General features: G+C 41.2%; 1 protein-coding gene across 1 annotated transcript in view; it reads right to left on the bottom strand.

The window, feature by feature from the left end:
- LOC145413230 (multidrug resistance-associated protein 1-like) overlaps positions 1-24189 on the bottom strand; it is a 682216-nt gene that overhangs the window by 264021 nt on the left and 394006 nt on the right. The window contains exons 14-15 of the mRNA XM_080282961.1: positions 22441-22624; positions 5220-5322 (exon numbers count right to left, since the gene is read on the bottom strand). Coding sequence (XP_080139087.1) covers positions 5220-5322; positions 22441-22624 — 287 coding nt within the window. The remainder of the gene's footprint in view (positions 1-5219; positions 5323-22440; positions 22625-24189) is intronic.

The raw sequence follows: 24189 nt of genomic DNA, 5'->3' as shown, positions 1-24189 counted from the left end.
ATACACTGAGAACAACCAAAGATGCAGTCAGAGTTATTGGACATGGCCATGTCCATGCTATGCCAATCACCTCAGCAATGATGCAGGCCCACAGATGTGCTTACAGTGCATACAACACACGAACTGAAGAAAAGAGAGAGAAGAAGGCCAATGAACAGAGACTGAAAGCCCAGAAAGAAAAGGAAGTCCAAGAACAGCAAGAAGCTATCAATTCTCTGGATATGAAGAAACGAAATTTGGAGGACAGAGAGAAATCTGTCAGGAAGGAGCAGGATAAGTGCAAGGAGGAGCTGAAGGTGACTGAGGGATTGCATAATGAGGCGAACACAGGACTACAGAAAGCTATAACAGACAAGAACATGGAAGAGATCACTATTATTCAAAGCTTGATGGAGGTGGCATCCAAGATAATGGAGTCAGCTTAAAAGAACTTGGATAAAAATCACAAAAAAAATAACAGGACCTTGACAAAAAGTGCACGAAGATGATGGATAGCTACTCTGCTGCTCTTGCCAAGTTTACTAAGTGATAGTTGAATTCTAGCCATAATTATGTGGCCATTTTGGCAGAGTCATGAGCTCTCATGCCTGTTTATGTCAACTGTAACAAATTGCACAAGTTAAAAACTAGCTATTTGTATTGAAAATGTGTTTAGAACATTTATTTTTTAATTGCTCGCCATCCTGTTTGGGATATTGTATGAATACACTGTTTAGTAGAACACTACTACACTTAACTGCATTTAAAATGGAAGCAGGGTTGTCACTGTTAATCTTAAGTTGAAATGTTTGATGCTCTGACCTTATTTTTGTAGAAGTATTCACTAAATGTGTAAATTTTAAATTTTTGTGTCTAGTCATATTCAGTAAGTTAAACGGTGGCAGTGCAGTCAGTACATTGCAATATATGTAAGTGGTCATGATTCTTTCATTATGTTTACCTGTTTAAATCGTAATATTGTTTGTCATTGGTTACAGAATCTGCTTACATAATAACTGCCTTATTTATATGCTATTACACTTAACTGCCTTTAAGATGAAAGCTTGGGTGGCAGCGATATTCTTTGTTTATATGTGTGATCCACCTGTCCTACTTTTTTCCTAGTTTATGCCTCCCAGTTCCTATTTTTTCATCTGGGTCTGCTTGAAAGCCTGCTCTCTCTCTCTCTCTCTCTCTCTCTCTCTCTCTCTCTCTCTCTGTGTGTGTGTGTGTGTGTGTGTGTGTGTGTGTGTGTGTGTGTGTGTGTGTGTGTGTGTGTGTGTGTGTGTGTGTGTGTGTGTCTGTCTGTCTGTCTGTCTGTCTGTCTGTCTGTCTGTCTGTCTGTCTGTCTGTCTCTCTCTCTCTCTCTCTCTCTCTCTCTCTCTCTCTGTAGACATAATACTATATGTAACAACTGTATATAGCTATAGGTAACAATATGTAGAACAGGTAGTTGGAGAAGGTGAAGGTCGTGGTGGAGGGTGGTGTTGATTCAAGAAAGGAGAAAATGTGCTGAAGTTGGGTCAACACACAGATGCACTTTCTTCTTACCTTGTTTACTTCTTCGTCTTGTAGTGGCTGATTTTCCTTAATAGCTGAGATTAACTTGTAGGCTTGTAGAGGTGTTGATCGACGTAGTTTATTGTTGATATTGTTTCTCGTAATCGTGGACTTGTGGTTTAGGAGCGATTAGGGACGAAGTTAAGCTGCATTGATGCGACGCCTGCTTTCACTCTCAACTTTGCTTGTTTGTTTTTTGTTTGCGTGAAGTCGCCAAATTGAGCGCAGTCGTAGATTAATGTGATTGAGACGTTAATCGGCATCGTTTACAGCTCGCCACCAGTCTCAGTGAACGTAATGAGTTAGATATCGTAGTTTACCGTTGTAGCGGTTGCGTAAACTCATAAGGCGTAGCTTGACTGTGGTTCGTTTTCGCCACTCGCCGCGTCTCGAGTGGCGTAGTTTATCGTTGTTGGTTCGTTATTACCGCTGTTCACCAATGTAAGTGAGGGTAGTAGGTTCGTTTTTACTGCCGCTCACCAATGTAGGTAGACGAAGCCGAGGAGTGTAATTATACAGAGAAGGTTATCTGGCCACCAATGTCGATAGCATTGTTTTAGGTACTTGTAGTGAAATAGGGCACCTGATTATGGATCATTAGGCTCGACCAGAATTAAGTAGTGAGACGTAGTGTCAACGAGGTGAGTTACAGCACTCTCGGGTTACAAGGTTTATTGCACAAAGTTATAAAAAAGATGAGCTACAGTTTAGTAGAGCGTGAGACTAACGTTGGACCATCTCACCAGACCTTCCCTCCCCTTTCTCTCTCAAACCCCCTTCTGATCTGAAGGGAACCTCTCCGACATTATATAGAGCGTGGGGAGGATGTGTATGGTAAATTTCCTATCACGTGGACTAACTGGCTAGGGCTGGTTACTTCACGTGTTTGGATACGTCATGAAATTCTTGTTCGTCTGGCCTATGAGGAAGTTTGAGATACATCGTATAGTTAAGATTCTTGATGGTCTGGGACAACAAGGGTTGTAGTAATACATTATGTGAATTGACATTCCTGGTTCGTCTAGGCAAGGGGATGTGTTCTTTAACTCTTCCTGGAGGACACAGACATAACTACCTGTTCTACATATTGTTACCTATAGCTATATACAGTAGTTACATATAGTATTATGTGTGTGTGTGTGTGTGTGTGTGTGTGTGTGTGTGTGTGTGTGTGTGTGTGTGTGTGTGTGTGTGCGTGCACCTGTCTGTCTGTCTGTCTGTCTGTCTGTCTGTCTGTCTCTGTCTGTCTGTCTGTCTGTCTGTCTGTCTGTCTCTGTCTGTCTGTCTGTCTGTCTGTCTCTCTCTCTGTCTCTCTCTGTCTCTCTGTATCTGTCTGTCTGTCTGTCTGTCTCTCTCTCTCTCTCTCTCTCTCTCTCTCTCTCTCTCTCTTGCCCACTCACTCTGCACACACACACACACACACACACACACACACACACACACACACACACACACACACACACACACACACACACACACACACACACACACACACACACACACACACACAACGCACGCGTGCGCATGTACACACACACAGGGACATTCATTAGCGAAGTTGAAATCACACTTCATGTCTCACTCCATCACAGATCTCTAACCCTTACATAATCCCCACCCACCCTCACACAGCTTTCCTAACTAATCTGAAAACTTTAAGCAGCGTTCGCATGATCCAACAGTCATATAGACCTTACAGTCCTGTGCACAAGCTTTCTCCACTGTGTGTTTCATTTACGATATCTAGCCTATTCCTCATATCCCCTACCACTGCTAAAGCCATCTCCTTTGTAACTCACTAAGTAATCCAGTGTATTCTATTCCTTTTCTAGCATTATTCTTCCAAACACCTTTCGTACAACCCTTTGTAGGCGTAGAGTAGGTTATTTCCTCCCACTTATTTCGACCACCTTTGTCTCTGCACCACGTAAAATCAGAGTCTTCTTCCACTCTGCTGGTACAATAGCAATTATCCAATCTTTCTTACATATTTCCATCTACTGCAACGATGCTCTGATTTTCTTTAATTCTTAATAATCTCTACATGAACCTCATAAACATCCCATGCCTTCCTCTTTTTCAGCCTCTGCGCAGCATATTTCATTTTTGACAACGTTACATTTCTGCCACCAAACAATTTATTTTATACTTTGAAGTTGACTTAGAAGTTAGTCGGTACTTTTTGCTTCCAGTAACTGAGGTCTTCATGGAGAAGATACTTCTGTACCTATAGCTAAGTACATTCACCTCATGATACTTTGACGTGGGTAAAATTTTGTAAATGCAATATTACACTGACGTAAGTACTGAATCTGGGTACTTTAAACAAAACTGCGTCCCAGTAACCAGACAAACTCACCAGGAAAGTTTCATTCAGATCCATCGAAAAGCCTATGTGGAGTTAAAGCACATAGCCTACTCACAGACAAACAAACTGAATCTCGCGTAAAGTTAAAGGGCGAGTTCCCGAAAATTATTCTATCCTGCTTAGCTGGACTGACAATGTACCATTATACTCCTACAGCTATGCCACACTAACCATATAATGAATACTGCCACACTACCCTGCCCTGACTCCTATACTCTTAACGACCCTGCCTTACTCTGGACTTATGGACTCAGTGCTGTCCTGCCCTCTTGTATGCAATCCTATCGTCTTCTATACTAATTATATTCTTTCTACCCTACATTCTCCAGCGTCCTTCTACTGTGACCTGTTCCCTTCTACCCTAAACAATCCTTCCTTCTTTTACTCTGTCCTGACCTCTTCTATCCTACCCTATCCCGTCCCCTTCTGCCCCGTACTGCTATCCTCTACCCTACCCTATCCAGTCATCTTTTACCCTGTCCTGCACTGTCATTTTGCACCCTACCTTGATCTGTTCAGCTTCTCCTCGACCTTTCCTTTCCAAGTAGCCTACCACCCTACCCAACTCCACTGTCTTTTGCCTTTGCTCGTTCTGCCCTGGATCATCATTTACCTCCTTCCCCTTCCCTTCCCTTCCCTAGCTTATTATGCTCTAACCAACTCTGCGCTTTATTGTTTGTCCTGGCCTGTCCTATTTTCTTCTAGCCAAACCTTCACTGGTGCATCCTTCTTTTCCTTACCCTGTCCTCTTCCACCTTTTCCTACCCTTCCCTATCTTTCCTTGTCTTCTGTTTTATCCTGACGTACACTGTTATCAACCTCTCCTCCTTTCCCGGCCCTTCCCCACCCTGCGTTTCCTACCTTACCTTACTCTGCTCTAAACTACCATCCCTTGGCTCACCCTACCCTGCGATGAATTACCTTACCACAGCCATTTCAATTGTCTTCTACCCTATCCTGTCTAAGTCTCTCCTACCCTACCCTACTCAAGTCTCTTCCATCTTACCCTAACCAAGATTCTTCTGTCTTATGCTACTCAGTCATGTCCAAGTTTCTCTATCCTACCCTATCCTCTCCTAGCCTGTCCTACCTAATATCACCCTACCCTACTCTGCCCTCTTTCCTGGACATCATCTGCCCTACCCAGTCCTGCCCTCTTCTGCCCCGCTTTGCCCTAACTTACCCTATCCCGTCCTTAAATATCATCATCTACCTTTATCTCTTCTGTTTAATAAAGTATCTTCCTTCCCAGCACTATCCTTTAACTCCCTTTCCATTGCTTCTCTTTCCCATTTTGACGGTCACTGCCTACCTGTCAGACTTGGAGCTGGTAATGCTTAACTCTGATATCCGGCGCAGGAAGCTGACTCGAACACTTCGAGTGTCCTCCAGTTCACCACACAGCTCCTCCAACTCTGGAAATATAAATTTAGAAAATAAATAGTCATATAACACACACACACACACACACAGGATTATATATATATATATATATATATATATATATATATAGAGAGAGAGAGAGAGAGAGAGAGAGAGAGAGAGAGAGAGAGAGAGAGAGAGAGAGAGAGAGAGAGAGAGAGAGAGTACATCTACACTAATGCCTTTACTTCACTAATGCCACGAACAGACGATTTTATTCAGCAGAAAATGGTGGCAGCTGTGGTGGTGGTGGTGGTAGTACGTGTGATGATGAGAGTGGTAGCTGTCGTGGTTGTTGTGATGGTAGCTGTGATGGCGGTGGTAGTGGGGGTAAAAGTAGCTGTGTTGGTGCTGGTAGTGATGGTGATGGTGGAAGCTATGATGGTTGTGGTGGTGTTGGTGGTTGATGTGGTATTGATGGTGGTAGTGGTGGCGGCTCGATATACAGTATATATATATATATATATATATATATATATATATATATATATATATATATATATATATATAGATAGATAGATAGATATATATATACTAGTATATATATACTGATATATATATATATATATATATATATATATATATATGTGTGTGTGTGTGTGTGTGTGTGTGGATCTCTCTCTCTCTCTCTCTCTCTCTCTCTCAATCTATCCATCTATCTATTTCTCTCTCTCCATCTCTGTATATATATATATATATATATATATATATATATATATATATATATATATATATATATATATCCATCCATCATCCAATCCTACATTGCCCCATGAGAAGCGTAGGAGCCCGAGGCTAGGCAGTTGGTCCCAACATTTAAGATGAGCGTGACCAGCCCCACTCATCCCTAAGTGGCATTACATGAGTAATCAACCCCAACCATTCCTTGGATATAAACTTTCACCGGCTCAATCCGCTTGGAGCGCAAAAATTACCCACTCAACCACCGGGCGCCAATATTTGTTATATGGTTACCACCCAGCGTAGTAAATCGTTTCCTGGTGTACAGGAAACCATTTGGCTTGTCACTCAGTGTACCAGAGTCACCCACAGGCAGAAGGAAGAGGAAGGAATGAAGGAAAGAAAGACAGAAGAGGATGGAAGGAAAGAAGGGTGGAGGAGAGAATAAGGCAGACACCCGACAGCAGCACTACATCGAGTGAGTGGATGGTGAGCGCCTCCCACCTACCACAATATATACATACATAGATACTATATATGGAGAGAGAGAGAGAGAGAGAGAGAGAGAGAGAGAGAGAGAGAGAGAGAGAGAGAGAGAGAGAGAGAGAGAGAGAGAGAGATTGTTACGGAACAGAGAGAGATAATGAACACTTCAAGTGAGAATTCTAAAAATCACTACTGTCCCGCAAAGTTCCAGGTTCAAAACAAAAGAGTTAGGTAAAATTACAAGTTAAAGTTTAATGCTCAAACTAACAATTAAACATTCAGGACTCATAAGGATAATGTAATTGCAAAAAACAGGTTAAATATATGGTTAACTGCAATAGCCTCTATTAACACGAAATTAGCAAGAGTAAATTTATCTAAGTTAGCCCTGATAAAATGAGAAAACCGGATAATGCTCAGTTAAAGCAAGATATATTATTACAGATACAAAATATTATTACTACTGGCTGACAGTAAAACTTCACATTAATCACAAAAACCTTACCAGGCCTATGAATTAACACCTTGTGCTATACAGTACGAGAAAAAATGTAATGACACTTATACTCAAATTACACAGCAGCTAGATGGTTGGAGACTTCCTGAGCACTCACAAAAATAATAACAACTGTACAGGGGAGGACAAAGATGTGAACAAAATGAGGAGTAGATCTAAGTGGCAATTAATGCAGAGACTGAGCTCATTATACAGGGGCCGGCAGAGCTTGATACAACTTGTAAGAAGGACACGCAAATGAAGCCATAGGGGACAAAGAGTTGACACTCCTGCTCTGAACAACAGAAAGAACGACTTACTCTACTCTACTATAAGGGAGAAGAAGGGGGGAGTGAGGTAGAACACGGAAGCTTGGTCACTATGGAAGCCACGAGGAGAATCGTGATCAAACATGCAGTATACTGTACGTTAGAATTATACAAAGGATGATGAAATCATAGGCTATGTAACACCTTCCCACAAAAAAAAAAAAAAAAAATTTACAAAGGAAATTTCTTATTACTCTAAAACAATCTGTCTAAAGTCTAGGTAAGCAATCTGCAGTAACATTTCCTTTCCCCTTGACATGTTGTATGTCTAATGAATACTCCTGAAGAAGTAGACTCCATCTTGTCAATCTCTGATTTTTATCTTTAAACTTACTAAGGAATTTCAGTGGGTTATGATCGGTATAAATGACTATGGGGTCAAAACCAGAACACAAATAAAATGAAAAATGCTGTAAACCCAAAATCAAGGCCAAAAGCTCTTTCTCAATAGTGAGTAGTTCTTTTGAGGTGGAGTGAACTTCTTACTGTAATAAGATACAGGGTGTTCAATACCCTGATCATCCTCTTGCAACAAAACAGCCCCAGGTCCTGTATCACTTGCGTCAACAGCCATCTTAAAAGACTTAGCAAAATTTGGAGTAGCGAGCACTGGCTGACTTAATAGGATAGCTTTAAGTTTGCTGAAAGAGGATTCACAGTTATCGGTCCAGACAAATTTAACTCCCTTTTCCAGTAGGTCTGTAAGTGGTGATACAAGAATTGAAAAGTTAAGAACAAATCTCCTGTAATAACCTACCATTCCCAAAAATCTTTGTAGCTCCTTCCTACTTTTAGGTCTGGGAAGATCACTTATAACCTGAACCTTAGCTGCTGGTGGTGCAACGTGTCCATCACCAATTACGTACCCAAGGTACTGAACTTTAGCTTGACCAAACTCGCACTTTGATAAATTAGCTACAAGATTAGCCTAAACCAAACGCTCAAGAAATTTACTGACATGGCATAGGTGATCTTTCCAGTTGTCACTGAAGATTAATACATCATCAATATAAACAACACACCCTGCCAAACCTTCTGTTACAACATTCATGAGCTTCTGAAATGTGGCTGGTGCATTCTTCATACCATATGGCATTACAGAACATGCAAAAGTCTTTCCTAGTGTTACAAAACATGAGATCTCCCTAGCACGTTCAGTCATAGGTACTTGCCAGTATCCCTTTAACAAATTAAACTTACTTATGTACCTAGCCTTTCTGATCTTGTCTATGCAATCCTCCACGCAAGGGAGAGGGTAAGTGTCTGTTTTGGTTATCTGATTAACACGTCTGTAGTCGATGCAAAGGCGCTGTGACCCACCTGGCTTAGGGACTAGAGTGACAGGAGAACTCCACTCGCTCTGACAGGGCTCAATCATCTTGTGGTCCAACAGGTAGCCAAGTTCCCTCTGGATGAGAGGAACTTTCACTGGGTTCACACAGTAAGGAGGCAGTTTAATTGCGTCTCCAACACGACATCATGCATCAACACAGTGGTTCTTCCTGGAGTGGCACGGAACAATTGCGAGTACTCCTGCAGTAATGCCGAAAACTCCTGCCTTTCCTCGGGAGCTAGATGAGAAAGCTTAGTCTGGAGATCATTCATGATATCAGGATTCTTCCCCAAACTATCACTCAGGCTCATGCCGCATGGGAGAACTTCACTTGCAGACTCGGGTGGAACAGCTACAGTGCAGACTGGGTTATTTTCGTCCCGCCTGTGATATAACTTTAGCATGTTGATGTGACAAAGTTGCTTGTTCTTTCTATGATCTGGTGTGGCGATGACATAGTTGACATCACTGAGTTTCTTCTCCACGAAATAAGGACCACTAAACTTGGCTTGAAGAGGTTGCCCATGCACCGGTAGCAGAATCAAAACCTGATCTCCTGGCTGAAAGTGGCGTAACCTGGACCTCTTATCATACCAAGTCTTCATCTTCTCCTGAGCAGCTCCTAAATTCTCTCTCGCCAGCTGTAAAGCAGTGGACAGCCGTTCTTTGAACTTCATCACATACTCCAGCAGGTTGACGTCATCTTCCTCCGACAGTCAGCATTTCTTGAGTAGCTTAAGGGGTCCTCTTACTTCATGGTCAAACAGTAGTTCAAAGGGTGAGAAGCCCAGTGATTCATTTGGAGATTCTCTTGCGGCAAATACAACGAATGGAAGACCTTTATCCCAGTCTTTCTGATGTTTCAAACAGTATTTCTTGAGCATCGATTTGAGTGTTTGATGATATCTCTCCAACACTCCTTGGGTCTGGGGATGGTAAGCTGAAGACGTGATCTGGGTGATGCCCAACTCTTTCAGAGACTGCTTGAAAACATTTGACATGAAATTACTTCCCCGGTCTGACTGTACCTCCTTGGGCAGACCAAACTTGGTGAAGAACCCTAGCATTTCCTTAACCACGTTCTTTGCTGAGATATTTCTAAGTGGAATGGCTTCAGGATAACGAGTAGCCATATCAATCAGGGTCAACACGTAAGAAAATCCTGAAGAAGTCTTAGGAAGAGGGCCCACAATATCCACCAACACACGGGTGAATGGCGCCTCAAAAGGAAGAATGGGAACTAGAGGTGCAACCTTTTCGGTCTGATTACACTTCCCCACAACTTGACAGGTGTGACAAGACTTACAATACCAGGAAACATCTCTGAAGATACCTGGCCAGTGGAAGTGTTTCAAAATGCGTGCCACAATCTTCCTCACTCCAAGGTGTCCTGCCAAACTGGAATCATGAGCCACTCTAATGATATCCTGCCTACAAACACGAGGGATGACAACTTGATGTACAACCTCCTATTCACAGTCGGCTGATGCTGTTGGGGGTCTCTACTTCCTCATAAGTACTCCTGACTTTATATAATAACAAGTAGAAGCACCAGCTGACCTCCTCACTGCAAGCAGAGTTAGCTAGACCTTTCAACTCAGGGTCAGCAACCTGCAACTCAACCAACTCTTGACGAGACAAATTATCAACACTACAGGGTACTGCCTCATCTGGTGAGTGGTCCAAATTAGCAAGAAAAGTGTCAGCTAGGATAACATCATCATCATCATTATCCTCTAAGTCACCAGTAACTTTAGACTTAGCCCTAGTGACAGCACATGCAGAGAACACGTCAGGGATATCACAATCCTGGGTCGCAGTCACTGGTTCACTAGACAACTGAGGAGCTGGACACACTTGACTTCCACCAATATCATTTCCAAGTAAGAAAGTTACACCTGACATTGGGAGTGTCTCAACCAACCCAACCATAACGGAACCATTAACAAAACCAGACTCTAAATTCACTCTGCACAGAGGGACAGAGAAGTAATTATTCCCTACACCTTGTAAGATTACAGGTTCATCAGAGGAATTAACATTAGAGCCTAGAACACTGGTCAGCATAAGGAATTGGCAAGCACCTGTATCACGATATATTTTAACTGATTTTCTGTCATTACTGTCCAGAGGACTGACAAAACCTTCAGACAGGAAATTAGCACATGAACTCTTGAGAGTGTCACCCACGTTACTGCTCAAAAGAGGAGCTTCATCATGAAAATTTAATTTACCCCTCAAAGCAGGTTCAGTTAACTCGGTTAAAGAATTCTGGGAACTCTCAAGGGTGGACACTAGACCAATTGACTGAATATTTAAAGACTCCTTTTTGTTCACATCACGCTGTCTTCTGAAACATTTCTCCAGAGTATGACCAAGCTTACTACAATAAGTACATTTACTTTTCTGAAATCTAGAGGTGGAGCTGGTATTTACTTCCTGAGGAACATCATCTTTATTCTCTTTCCTGTTACCTGTACTCTGAGGAGAGGCAACGTACTTACTCTCAGCTTTCCTTTTTTCTTTAGAATATCTCTTGTGAGTGAGAACATATTCATCAGCTAAAACTGCAGCATCAGACAAATTATCTATTCTTTTCTCATCAGGATATAGGCTTACATCTTTATTAATACACCTTTTGAAGTCCTCCAGCAAAATCATCTGCTTAAATTTATCAAAATCAGAATTTACATTCTTAGAATTTAACCACTGCTCTAACAGATCTTCTTTGATTTTTGCATACTGAACATGGGATTGCTTATCTTGCTTATAAGTTGTCCTAAATATAACTCCATAGGCTTCAGGAACAAGCTCATAGGCCTTAAGAATCAAGTTCTTGACTACATCAAAATTATCAGATTGATCCTGAGGCAAAGATGCATAAGTTACTTGAGCTTTACCAGTGAGAACAGTTTAAAGGAGTACTGGCCAATGCTTTATGGGCCAATTAAAACCTGTAGCTACCCTCTCAAACAGCTGAAAATACTTTGTTAAATCAGATTCATTAAAAGGAGGGACAAGTTGAACATTTTTAGCCACATCAATATCATCAGAGCTAGATGATCCAGTTCCACCTTGTTTCATGCGATACTCATGGTCTGCCTGAATCCTTGCAAGTTCAACTTGTGCCTGAAACTCAGCCTCCTTAGCACGAGCCTGAAACTCAGCCTCCTTAGCATTTGCCTGAAACTCAGCCTCCTTAGGATTTGCCTGAAACTCAGCCTCCTTAGCACGAGCCTCCTGCAGGGCTAGCTGTAACTTAGCTATTTCCATCTGCGTTTGCTCCTCTGGAGGAGTTACATTAAACAAGCTTTCATTAATCATGTCAACAATTTGATCTTTAGAATGATGAGAGCGAACAGCAATTCCCAATTTTTGAGCAACAAGCTTGAGTTCATTCTTTGTTCTGTTTTCTACATCACACACTATTTGCACATTTGACAAAAAATCTTTGGCTTCATCAAGCGTAGTAGTAGTAGACATCATGAATAAATCACAGTCACAAAATATCAAGCAATATCCTTATGATAATATCCTGAATATCCTGATAAGAGGTCGCCAAATTTATGTTACGGAACAGAGAGAGATAATGAACACTTCAAGTGAGAATACTAAAAATCACTACTGTCCCGCAAAGTTCCAGGTTCAAAACAAAAGAGTTAGGTAAAATTACAAGTTAAAGTTTAATGCTCAAACTAACAACTAAACATTCAGGATTCATAAGGATAATGTAATGGCAAAAAACAGGTTAAATATATGGTTAACTGCAATAGCCTCTATTAACACGAAATTAGCAAGTGTAAATTTATCTAAGTCAGCCCTGATAAAATGAGAAAACCGGATAATGCTCAGTTAAAGCAAGATATATTATTACAGATACAAAATATTATTACTACTGGCTGACAGCAAAACTTTACATTAATCACAAAAACTTTACCAGGCCTACGAATTAACACCTTATGCTATACTGTACAGGAAAAAATGTAATGACACTTATACTCAAATTACACAGCAGCTAGATGGTTGGAGACTTCCTGAGCACTCACAAAAATAATAACAACTGTACAGGGGAGGACAGAGATGTGAACAAAATGAGGAGTAGATCTAAGTGGCAATTAATGCAGAGACTGAGCTCATTATATAGGGGCCGGCAGAGCTTGATACAACTTGTAAGAAGGACGCGCAAATGAAGCCATAGGGGACAAAGAGTTGACACTCCTGCTCTGAACAACAGAAAGAACGACTTACTCTACTATAAGGGAGGAGAAGGGGGGAGTGAGGTAGAACACGGAAGCTTGGTCACTATGGAAGCCACGAGGCGAATCGTGATCAAACATGCAGCATACTGTACGTTAGAATTATACAAAGGATGATGAAATCATAGGCTATGTAACAATATATATATATATATATATATATATATATATATATATATATATATATATATATATATATATATATATATATATAGCAAGCTAATGGGTCGATAGTTACTAAGGTCTTTTGAGTCGCCTTTTTTATAAAGTAGAATAACTATTGCATTACATGTTTTGGGAATTTTCTTGTGTTTTATACATTTGGTAAATAAGTGAGCAAGCCTATTTTGTACTTCTGCTCCTGCATCCAACAGTAAATCTGCTACTATTCCATCTTCTCCCGGAGTCTTCCCTCTTTTCATGTTTTTAAGAGAAATATTTACTTCGTCTGGTGTTACCTCAAGTATTTCACTTGTGTCAACAGAAAAGTTAGCTATTGGTACTACTGTCTTTGATGCATACAGTTCTTTGTAGAAATCTTCAACTCGCTTCAGAATCATATCTCTGCATTTAATGGCTTCACCGTATTTGTCTTTTAGTGATGTAATTTGTTGCTTTCCAAGTGCCATTTTATTTCTTACCTGTTTCAGACTATTTCCTTTTTTGATGGTTTCTTTGATTTGATGCATGTTTCTCTTTTTTCTTCTCTTTGTCTTTTGTTGATAAGCTTGTTTAATTCCGCTAGTTCTGTTTCATCTTTCTTTGTTTTTACTTTCATTACCCTTCTTTTTTTTCATAAGCTCAAGTGTCTTCTCTGAATACTTCCCGTCTTTGGTTGTATTAGGTTTTCCTACTACCTCTGCTGATTCTTTTAGGACTTTTGTTAGTTTGTCATTCAACTCATCAGTGTCACACTCAGCATAACTGAGTGCCTGAAATCTGTTCCTTATTTCCAACTGAAAAACTGCTTTGTTTTCGCTAACTTTTATTGGGCATATCTTTTTGTCTTTAATCATCTTCTTTCTTTCACTTTTGAAATTGAATCTTGCTGTGCAACCCACCATTCTATGGTCACTTCCAATATTTACTTTGTTGATAACTGTGACGTTTGTGATTGTGTTATTCTTATTTGCTATAATGAAGTCGATTTCATTCTTTGTTTCTCCATTTGGGATTCTCCAGGTCCATTTCTCCCTGTTCTTTTGTGAAAGAATGTGTTCATTATTCTCATGTTAAACATTTCTGCAACGTTTACCATCATTTCTCTTCTTTCTTTCCTTTCTCCCACTCCAAATTTTCCCATACATGCTTCTCCAGTTTTTGATTTTCCAACTTTTGCATTGAAGTCTCCCATGAGTAATAATTATATATATATATATATATATATATATATATATATATATATATATATATATATATATATATATATGGAACAATGCACGATCCAAAGGCCAGGAGCCCGGAAAACTGCTCCGTCTAAGAAAAAAAAAGAAACAGATAATAGAGTCAAATTCAAGATCCATTCATTTCGAGATGCCTGGATACACTGCGTTTGAAAGACTAGAGGTCACAGGCAGTAGGATATACAGACAGAAGGAGACAGTTCCAGAGCTGAACTGTCGCATAGATGGAGGACTGGTAGTAACAGTTACCTCTTGCATTACAGAGTTGGACAGAAAAGGGATGAGTCTGATGTTAGACGGTTTTATACAAACACCGTAATGGTGGAGGGATGCAGGCAGACGGTTCAGAGAAGCAGTGACCATTGAAGCAGTGATGGAAAAGGGATAAACATGCAACAGTGTGTCGAGAAGACAGAGGTTTAAAGAGGATTAAAACAACAATTACTATACTATAGTGACAGCTATCATCGATATCTCACCGACAGACACCATCACTGCAGTAGGCTCTTAACCTTCCCACGTTCTTATTTCGGTCATTTGTACAGTACATATTATCTCATTTCTTGCCTGGAAATTGAATTTCTAAAGGAAATAAGACAATGAGCTAAACCTGAACTTGGAGGGTTAGGGGAAAGAAAACAATGTAAGCTTAAGTGTTAAAACCATAACTAAACAGAAATAGCTAAAGGACAGACAAACAAGTAAGAATGTAAGGAGGAATGACAGGCAATTCACGTCCCTCACTCAATATCTTGTTTAAATGGCCCAACTTCGTATACATTGTTAGAAAAGCTTTACTTCTCTCCCACCCACACCAAAGTGACCCTAGTGATCCTATGACATAAGGTCTTTGAAGGGCCAAGTGCAATGGCAAAGCTCTCGCTTAAGTCCCGAAAGAAGGATGACGAGTCAGATATAAAGGTCAGAAGATCGCCAGTGGAGCATCCCTTGCGGAACTTATAATGACGAGTGGAAGAGTTACTGTATGTTAGGAAAGGTGCTTCAAAATTGTTCTGTTTGGACCAGGTTCAAACAGTTTGGAAAGACAAGATATTAACGCAATCGGGCGATAATTACAAGGTTGGTAACGGTCACCCTCTTTTGGGACAGGCTGAAGGACAACACTTTCAGCAAGAAGGAGAGGTACAGGTTGACAGACAGAGGCGAAAGAGGCTAAGCGAAGTGTCAGCACAGTCCTTGAGAACAACAGGAAGGACCCCATCAGGCTCAGACGCCTTATTAGCACTGAGGCCAGTGAGGACAGAAAATACATCTGCTGACATATTAATGTCAGACAAGTGGAAGTCAGAGAGAGGAAGGAGAAGGAAGGATAGCACGGGAATCATCCAAAGTGGATGTGGAAGTCTGGGCAGAGAGCTTTGTCTCATCAGTAGAAAAAAAAAATTACAGAACCATCAGCACGGAAAAAGGAAAAGGAGGAGGAGGAGGAGGAGGAACTACAGTTGGTAGAAAGTTATTTTTGGCAAGTATTTTTTTTTAATGCGAGGAAGAAGGAACCAAAGGCCATGAGCCCGCAGTAACAGTTCCCTCCAAGAGAAAAACAAAATACAACAGAGAGCCAAATTCAAGATCCGATCATTTTGAGATGCCTGGATACACTGCGTTTGAAAGACTGGAGATCATAGGCAGCAGGAAATACAGACAGAGGGAGACAGGGAGACAGTTCCAGAGCTGACCTGTTGCATAAATGAAAGACTGGGAGAAACGATTAACTCTTGCATTAGAGAGTTGGACAGAAAAGGGATGAGAGTTTGCTGCCAGACGGGTGCTACGTGCCCGTCATAGAGGTGGAGGAATGCAAGCAGAGTTCAGAGGAGCAGTGACCATTAAAGTAGCGATAGAAAAGAGATAAAGATGCAACAGTGCGGCGAAAAGACAGAGGTTGAAGGGAGTCAGTAAGAGGAGTAGAGTTAATGAGACGAAAAGCCTTTGACTCCACCCTATTGAGAAAAGCTGTATGTGGGGAGCCTCCCCACACATGAGAGTTGTACTCCACATAGGGGCGGATAAAACCCCTGTATAGAGTCAACAATTGTGCAGGGGTAAAGAAAGAGAGGAGTCGGCTTAGCACACCCAATCTCTTGGAAGCAGATTTTACAAGAGATGTAATATGATCTTTCCAAGATAAGTCCCGAGTAAATGAAACCCCAAGCATGTTCAAGGATGATGCAGGATTAAGCTGAATATTTTTAAACATTAGCGGGTATACCTGTGGAAGACTTTGTCGGGTTGATAGGCGTAAGAACTGAGAATTAGATGTCATTAAAAACAACCATATTATTTTTACCCCAGTCAGAGATACGAGCCAAGTCAGACATTAGGTGTGCCATAGCCTCATCCCTTGTTTGTTGAAGTAACTGTTGAGATGGGCGTTGCGGGAACCGAATGGAAAGGTGAAGGGTGGAGTCATCAGCGTATGAGTGGATAGGGTTAGATGTACAGCTTAGAAGATCATTGATGAATAAAAGGAAGTGAGTTGGCGATAGGACAGAGCCCTGAGGAACACCACTGTTGAAAGATCTAGGAGAAGAACGATGACCGTCTACAACAGCGGCTATAGAACGACCAGAAAGGAAGGTGCCAGAAGGAGCAGGAAGATTTAGAGTCAGAGAGTCCAAAGCAGTTAGTATGACTGAATTTCTTCTTACTACTGGAAAGAATAGAGTTAGCACGATTCTGGAAAGAAGCATAAAACAGATGAGATTTAGGGGTGGGTTGGCGTAGGTACATTTTCTAGTCCTCTTCTACGATGTGGTTAAACTTTTTTTTTTTTTGCATTAGTCAAAAGGGTAAGAGAAAGGAATATATGCTTCCATGCCTCGAGAGAAGAATGTTCATAATGCGTTTAGACATTCATATAGATCTTGACCATGAAAACATTAATCATTCCAGTGAAAAAAAAATGTACTGCTTACTCATTCTGCAGCTGCAAGGTGCCATTTCTTGAGAATGTCCACAGGTCAAACTGGACCGATAGGAAAAGTTAAGGTAATACGATTGTGATCAATGGAGCCCAACGGAGAAAAATGGTTGACAGAGTAAGAAGTGGGATTACTTCTAAGGAAAAGATCAGGTATGTTGGAACTCAGTCCAAGATGATTAGCCATACAGGACGGGTGCTGTACAAGCTGCTCTACACTATGGGGATCATTGAGCGAGACGAAAATGGAAATTTCAGAGAAAGGAGGAGTGGAAAGAATGTGTTCCATCTTCGAAGTACGATAGTCGTAGTGTTTTATCTAATGGGTAAAATTAAGGGCTCAGTCACAGCAAAGATATATGCAGTCAGAGAATGACAGGACAGGCAAGGCCTGAGTATGGAGAATTTCATAGGACTGAAGATCAGGGACACGAGAGGAAAATATGTTATTGCGTTTATACACAGAATAGCCACCTTTGGCTAAAAAAAAATTTTAAAGAAAATAGGAGGATTGAGTAAGGTTTGCTATGTGTCTCCTCGTATAGCTAAGTGTCAGTGAGGAACAGGTGGTGAGGCTTAGAGGAAGAAGATTCAGTGTTCAACAGAAGATATTAATGATACGACCGCACAAACGAACAGAGAGATTGTCAGACAGTGGTTCAGTATGTCTTGCTTGGTCATTACCAGGTGAAGTAGAGACATTCATTTCCTCCCCTCTCCCTCTCCCTCTCTCTCTCTCTCTCTCTCTCTCTCTCTCTCTCTCTCTCTCTCTCTCTCTCTCTCGTAAGCTGGTCTAAGAAGTGATGGCAAATCTAACCTTTGACCATGATGGGTTAAGAATATAGAAGTCTTTTTCTCTAACGATTTCTAAAGTAACCCTAGACCTGACAATATGTGAAAGAGAGTCCCTGAACACACCAGTCTAATATATATATATATATATATATATATATATATATATATATATAATTTAATATCACTCACAGGTTCACAGTCAATGTACACTAAACATGTCTTGTAACTGTTTTGTTGCAGATAAAGTAAATAAAGATGCTTTAAAAAATCCCCTTTGCAATATTGGCTTTATGACTGGGGAACTCCGAGTAATGGTATTTGAACACTTATTTCATAATTTTTAAATATTTGTGATGCATAATATACCAATAAAAGATATAATGAGTAATTTGTATGAAATTTGGTATAAACAGCTAGAGAATGATGTTTTGGAAAGCATGTTGGCCTATTCTCTGTCTTAGTGCAGCGCTAAAATGATCCAAGAAGGTAGACGGTGAGCCGGAACATAGTCCTAAGGGCTGGTGAAATGGGATCCTCAGTGTTGCCTGTCACCAGCTTGCCATTCAATTCGGGGGTACTGCCATGTCCAATTGGTGCTAGTCTCCTCCCTAATGTAAGTTGTACTAATGTGTTGCTGGAAGTCGATGGCACTGGAATGTGTGACATGTGGACAGAGAACACTCAACACTGTCGGCGGACTGGGGATACCGGCTGGCATCAGGTGTTCATTGGTATTGTGTCCATGAAAAAAAAAAAAAAAAAAAAAAAAAAAAAAAGGAAGATCGGAGACTCCAATGTTAACTCTAGAGGACATTTTCTGCTCGAAGAAAATGACAATCCACTGGACTGTGTGGAGGATGTCGATAGCTGGGCTGGTATCTCTGCCTGTCGTATCTTCACAACATAGAAGTAAGTTGCGTCTTTACTTTCCTTCATCGTCGCTTTAGGAGTCAGGCAACTGGTGATGGTCAATGCTCTTTTAATTTGGTACTCACACTCAGCAAAAGGAACAGTGATCTACGATTCAAGCATTGTTTTGGTCATCATAGCATCGATCATGCCATAGGTAGTAGTAATGTGTGTCTGTCCTTACTCAACTGGCCTGGACAACAGGCACAGGCCTTCTTCTGCACATCAACTTCCTTAAATTGTGACAGTACACTGGCCCTCAAAAATGGTTGATTGGTATTTCATCTGCATCTTGGATTGGTATGTGAAGCTCATGCTCTTCTTCAGTTATGTCTGCAACTTGTGGAAGAAGACTTTGTCATCGCATGCTACTAACCATGTGAATGCAAAATGCACGAGACTAACCAAAGCAGGCAAGTCTCACCATTCAGGAATATGGCAGCTCAGGAACACAGCCAAATGTCCGACCTACAAGGAAAAGGAGGTTAGGAGGGGATGAGGGTTAATTGCTAAGCTGTAGATCAAAATTACCAGACTAGGAATAGGGAGGACTGGATACTTGATTTTCTCCCAATCTCAGTCATATTCACCAATATGAGCCCGGTAAAGGCTGGCGACCTCTTGAACAAAACTAGTAAGGCTGATGGGCCAGTGGGACGCTAATAAGCGTCTCTTCATTCTGCTATAGGTTCGATATGTACTAAACGTCACAAACATTTAGACCAAAATCAGTAAAGTTCAGGGACCACGGGGATGGCAAGTGCCAATGGAAATCACTAACCCTTCAGTCAGAAGTAGATTTTTACTTGCAGGTATATACTTACACCACTATAAGGCAAGAAGAAGTGACGTGAAGTATCACAATGACCGAACCTGAAGAGGCATGGGTCAGTAATCAGACTGATAAAAGACCTAAGCCAGAATGGTGTCCATGGAGTTATATTTCTAGGTGTTCACCGGGAAGAGTCAGCAACCTCAGACGTTGAATGGTAAGGGTCCGGGGCCTTACTGATGGCATGAAGGATATTATGTCTTAGTGTGGAAGGCCCGCAACCTTCATGCCACCCATCTGGTAGAGTAAGTCGTGAATAAATTGTGACTAATGTCGCTGATCCGCAGTCAATCTGATCCTCATCCTCTGAGTGACTGGTCCAAAGGATCATGATGCAGTAACCAGAACGATCCATAACCTTCTGACATGGAGCTGCAGAGTGCAAACAATAAAAGCCGGCCAGACTTGGTGTCAATTTTCTTATGGCCATAGCTACAGGGGAGTTCATACCTGACACAGTCGTACATAGCAAGGTGTAAAACAATGTTTTACTAATAGGAAAATGAAAAAAAGAAGGGTATGAGGATCCGGTCCCCAAGAATATGAGACATAAGGCTCTGAGTTCGAGATGATCCCCCAAGTCACCATTTATAATGCATGCATAGTGTTGAACTGGCTGCAGAACCTCCTTCTAAAAGTGCCTCAAAAGGTATTGGTGACAGGACATTGGAAGAAGGTTCTATGTCACTTCAGACATTATAACTAAATTCATGAAGCTATGTACCCTCTCCTCAGTTCTCTCAGTCAGTAATTTCACATACTACCATTTCTAATGGCTTTGTGGGGATAAAAGAGGTTTGACAGCTTTTGCTAAAGGGTGCATCCAAACTCACTAGCTAAATGAAAAAAGTGGGTTTCTGTCCCAGCAAAAACAAGCTCTCATATTTTTGTAGAAAGGATCGACAATTCAAGTATATACTGTGAACAAACAAATAATATTAAAACATAATTCCTTCAAATAATGAGCATTTTTACTCTTTGCTAATATGCAAGTATCTGTGTATTTCCTTTAACTCATTTTCTTCAGAGGAGGGAAATTCTGACCACCACACAGCTAAAAACTAATGATTTGACTCCGGGACCACAATGCTAGCTTGCTTTAGAAAACTGAGTGAAAGAAATACATATTTAATCAAAACAGTTTAATTCTGAAAACAGTTCAGGTAACTCACCAGCGTGTCCTTCAAAAAAATTACACTTTTATAATCGATACAATACAGCACTAGCCTACTGCTGTGTTGGTGTATGTAAATGGGTCTCAGGCACGTACATAATATGGCAGTTACCGCAGATCGGTAAATGACAGTCCTGCTCGGGTACTTGATACACATATAATCTGTCAGTATTATCTCATTAATAATTCAAAAAAATTCCAGGAAGTACGACTATTTATCCGTCCCCATTCCGGAAGGGCTCGGGGACGGGTATTGTTTTCAGTCTGTTTGTTTGTTTGACTGCCTGTCTGTCTATCAACAACTTTACGCGAATACTACTGGTGCGATTTTTACTAAAACTACAGGGATGATGGGCTACCACCTTCTGATCACCTGATTAAGTTTTAGGCCAAATTGGGCCAAGGCCCAGGCTGTAGGGCCAAAACAAATGTAAAGAAAAAAAAAAAAAAGGGAAAGGGTAAAAATCGTTTTTTCGCCATAACTCCTTTAATATCCGTCACATCGACATGAACCCAAAACCTAAATGTGTATTTTTAAGATGTGCATCCTATAACATGCCTCGTTACATCAGAGGGGTCACCCCCCAGTTACCGGTAAGGGGGTCAGTGTCAGGTTGGTCGGGCCTAAAATTTCAAATGGGCATAAAATCGTCAATTTTCACCCATTTTCCTTCAACTCTGATAAGTGACATCACTGACCAGATGTCCTGTTGTGTTTATACGTCAGCGCCAAAATGACTGCCCGGGACGGGTCTGCTGGAGAGGAGATATATACGAGACAAGGGGGTGAGTTAGAGTGAGGGCAGCCAAACGGTAAAGAACAGGCTATGTGGAGGCGACCTATTTGTGCCCACCCCTTACGGGATTGGGGCGTCTAGCAATTGGTAGAAAGACGGAGGCTTTGTGGTCATATTGACAGCAGATCAGTCTTCTAAATCCACCTTACATAGGATCAAACCTACTATAGTACAGATACTTAAGAGGGTACAATGCATTCTCACATGTTAGCAACTTGCTGGGGTTCTCTATATGATATATTCAGACTCTCACAAGAGCAACCACTCCAACAACAATACTCCTACGCAGTTCTCACCTTATACCCCAAGAGCCTTCCACACTTATACTCACACATGAATCTCCAAGCGAGGAAGAGTCACTTCTTCAGGGAAAGAAAATTGTTTTCCTCAGCTCCAGAAATGAGCTACATTTAAGACCCGTAAATAATGGCTTGAATTTGTCTAGCAGACCTGCCCATTTTTGCATCTTATGCAATTAGCTGTTAAAACATGATTATGCATACTAAAGGGTCTCTCCCTCAGTGTTCCATCAGTTCATTATGGTACTTCTACCTGTATTTAAAGTTGTCCCTTCTCTGTCTACTAAGTCTCTATCATTTTTTGTCTCCTTTCTTGTTGATATAGGGTCTTAACCTTTTTTTTCCCAATTCTGTTTACTGTAGAAATTCAGAGCACCTACCATCTTCCTCCTCTTCTTGGTCAGCATGTGTGGTGAGGTGATCAATGAGAAGAGAGGCCAGATGTCCCCCAGTAGCCATCAGTTTCTTAAATTTGCCTTGTTCCACCACCTTACCACTTGCCATCACCACAATGTTGTCCATCTGCGGCAACAACCATGCAGCATGCGTCACCAACACACGAGTCTGGGGGGTCGAAATTTAAAACAGTGAGCATTTGGTGTCATCGGTATCATCATAAAGGGAAAAATACTCTTCCAGAAGGGTACCACTAATACTACAGTAGGATCACCATTATCATCATCATCATCATCATCCAGATTTTCATCTCCCACCTCAGGATGGGATGAGGTATGGTCTAGAGAGTATGAAAAACCTGATAGGAGACAACTAAAAGTCTTCCCAATTAAATGGATCACGCTCATAGTTGCTCACCAACCATGCCATCGGAATCCTGACTCAGCCCCACAGGTATACACATCCACATTACGTGCCCCATACCAGATATCAGCTATAGTCAGTCCATCAAGCTCTAACCACGGTCAGTTCCTTAGCATCAATATCCTCCATAACTTACTTTTCACATATTTCCCATACGTGTTTACCTTCTTGTTAGCATACCACGCCTCCTCCCACATTCACACTCACAACTCTATTCATACCCATTCTCTTCACATGACCATGCCATTAAAAGCACACCATATTCGACTCTGGTGCCCAGAGACTTCTTTACTCCACTTTATTTCTTATACTTTCCAGTCTTCACACTCCATACACATTCCTCAGCAACCCCATTTCCGTCGCTTTTTACATTCTGACTTATTTTTTTATGGCACATCAAAGTTTCTTACCCTGATGTTAATACAGACACAAAAATTCCTTCATTCAAACCTGTCATAGCCACCAAGTTCACACTTCTGTTTCCAACAAGGCCTTCACAGCAAAAAACACATTCCATCCCTGTGCTGTTCTGCTGTCTTCTTCTTCCTTTGCACATTCAAATCTCTTCCTTGTCATTGCAGCCAAGTACATAAACTCCCTGACCAGTTCAAGTCTCTCTCCGTTCATCGTCACGTAGCACTGTGAGTACCTTCACTCTCGACAACAATTACTTTACATTTTGTTTCAGCGCTCACAGACTTTAACAAAACTGCACAAATCTGCTAAGATACCGTCCTCAATTTCTAAGCATTACTGCATCATCTGCATACATCGTATTTGAAATTCTCCACCCTTCGTAGTTCATTACTAATGCTATATACATATACAGTATATAGATAGATAGATAGATAAAGGTACAAACACAGTGACTGACAACTCTGGAGCCAAAGAATAAAGTACCTAATGGAAGGATTCTGACATGACAAAAACTCGTGCCCCGGAAATTCGGGGATACCATTCTTTTCTGCCAGGAAGCAGGAACAAAAGGCCAGAAGGCCGCAAGATTGTTCCCTGCAAGGAAAAAAAAAAATCTGCAAGCCAAATTCAAGATCAGTTCATTTCGTCTAAGAAACTTGAAGTATTGAGCAGTAGGAAATACCGACAGAGGAAGACTCCCAGATTGACTCGTTGTATCCAGGAAGGACTGGGAGTAACGGTTAAACACTGCAGTAGAAACTGGACAGGAAAGGAATGAGAATTCTCTGCCAGACGGGTGCTATGTGCGAACCACACTGGTGGAGGGTTGCACTCAGACGGATCAGAGGAGCAGTGACTCTTGAAGTGGCGACGGGAAAGAGATAAAGATGCAA

The sequence above is a fragment of the Coenobita brevimanus genome, chromosome 95 (assembly GCF_032717465.1).
Source record: "Coenobita brevimanus isolate Jiangsu-jjx chromosome 95, ASM3271746v2, whole genome shotgun sequence".
Classification (NCBI taxonomy): domain Eukaryota; kingdom Metazoa; phylum Arthropoda; class Malacostraca; order Decapoda; family Coenobitidae; genus Coenobita; species Coenobita brevimanus.
This window is presented reverse-complemented; position numbering and strand designations above follow the sequence as displayed.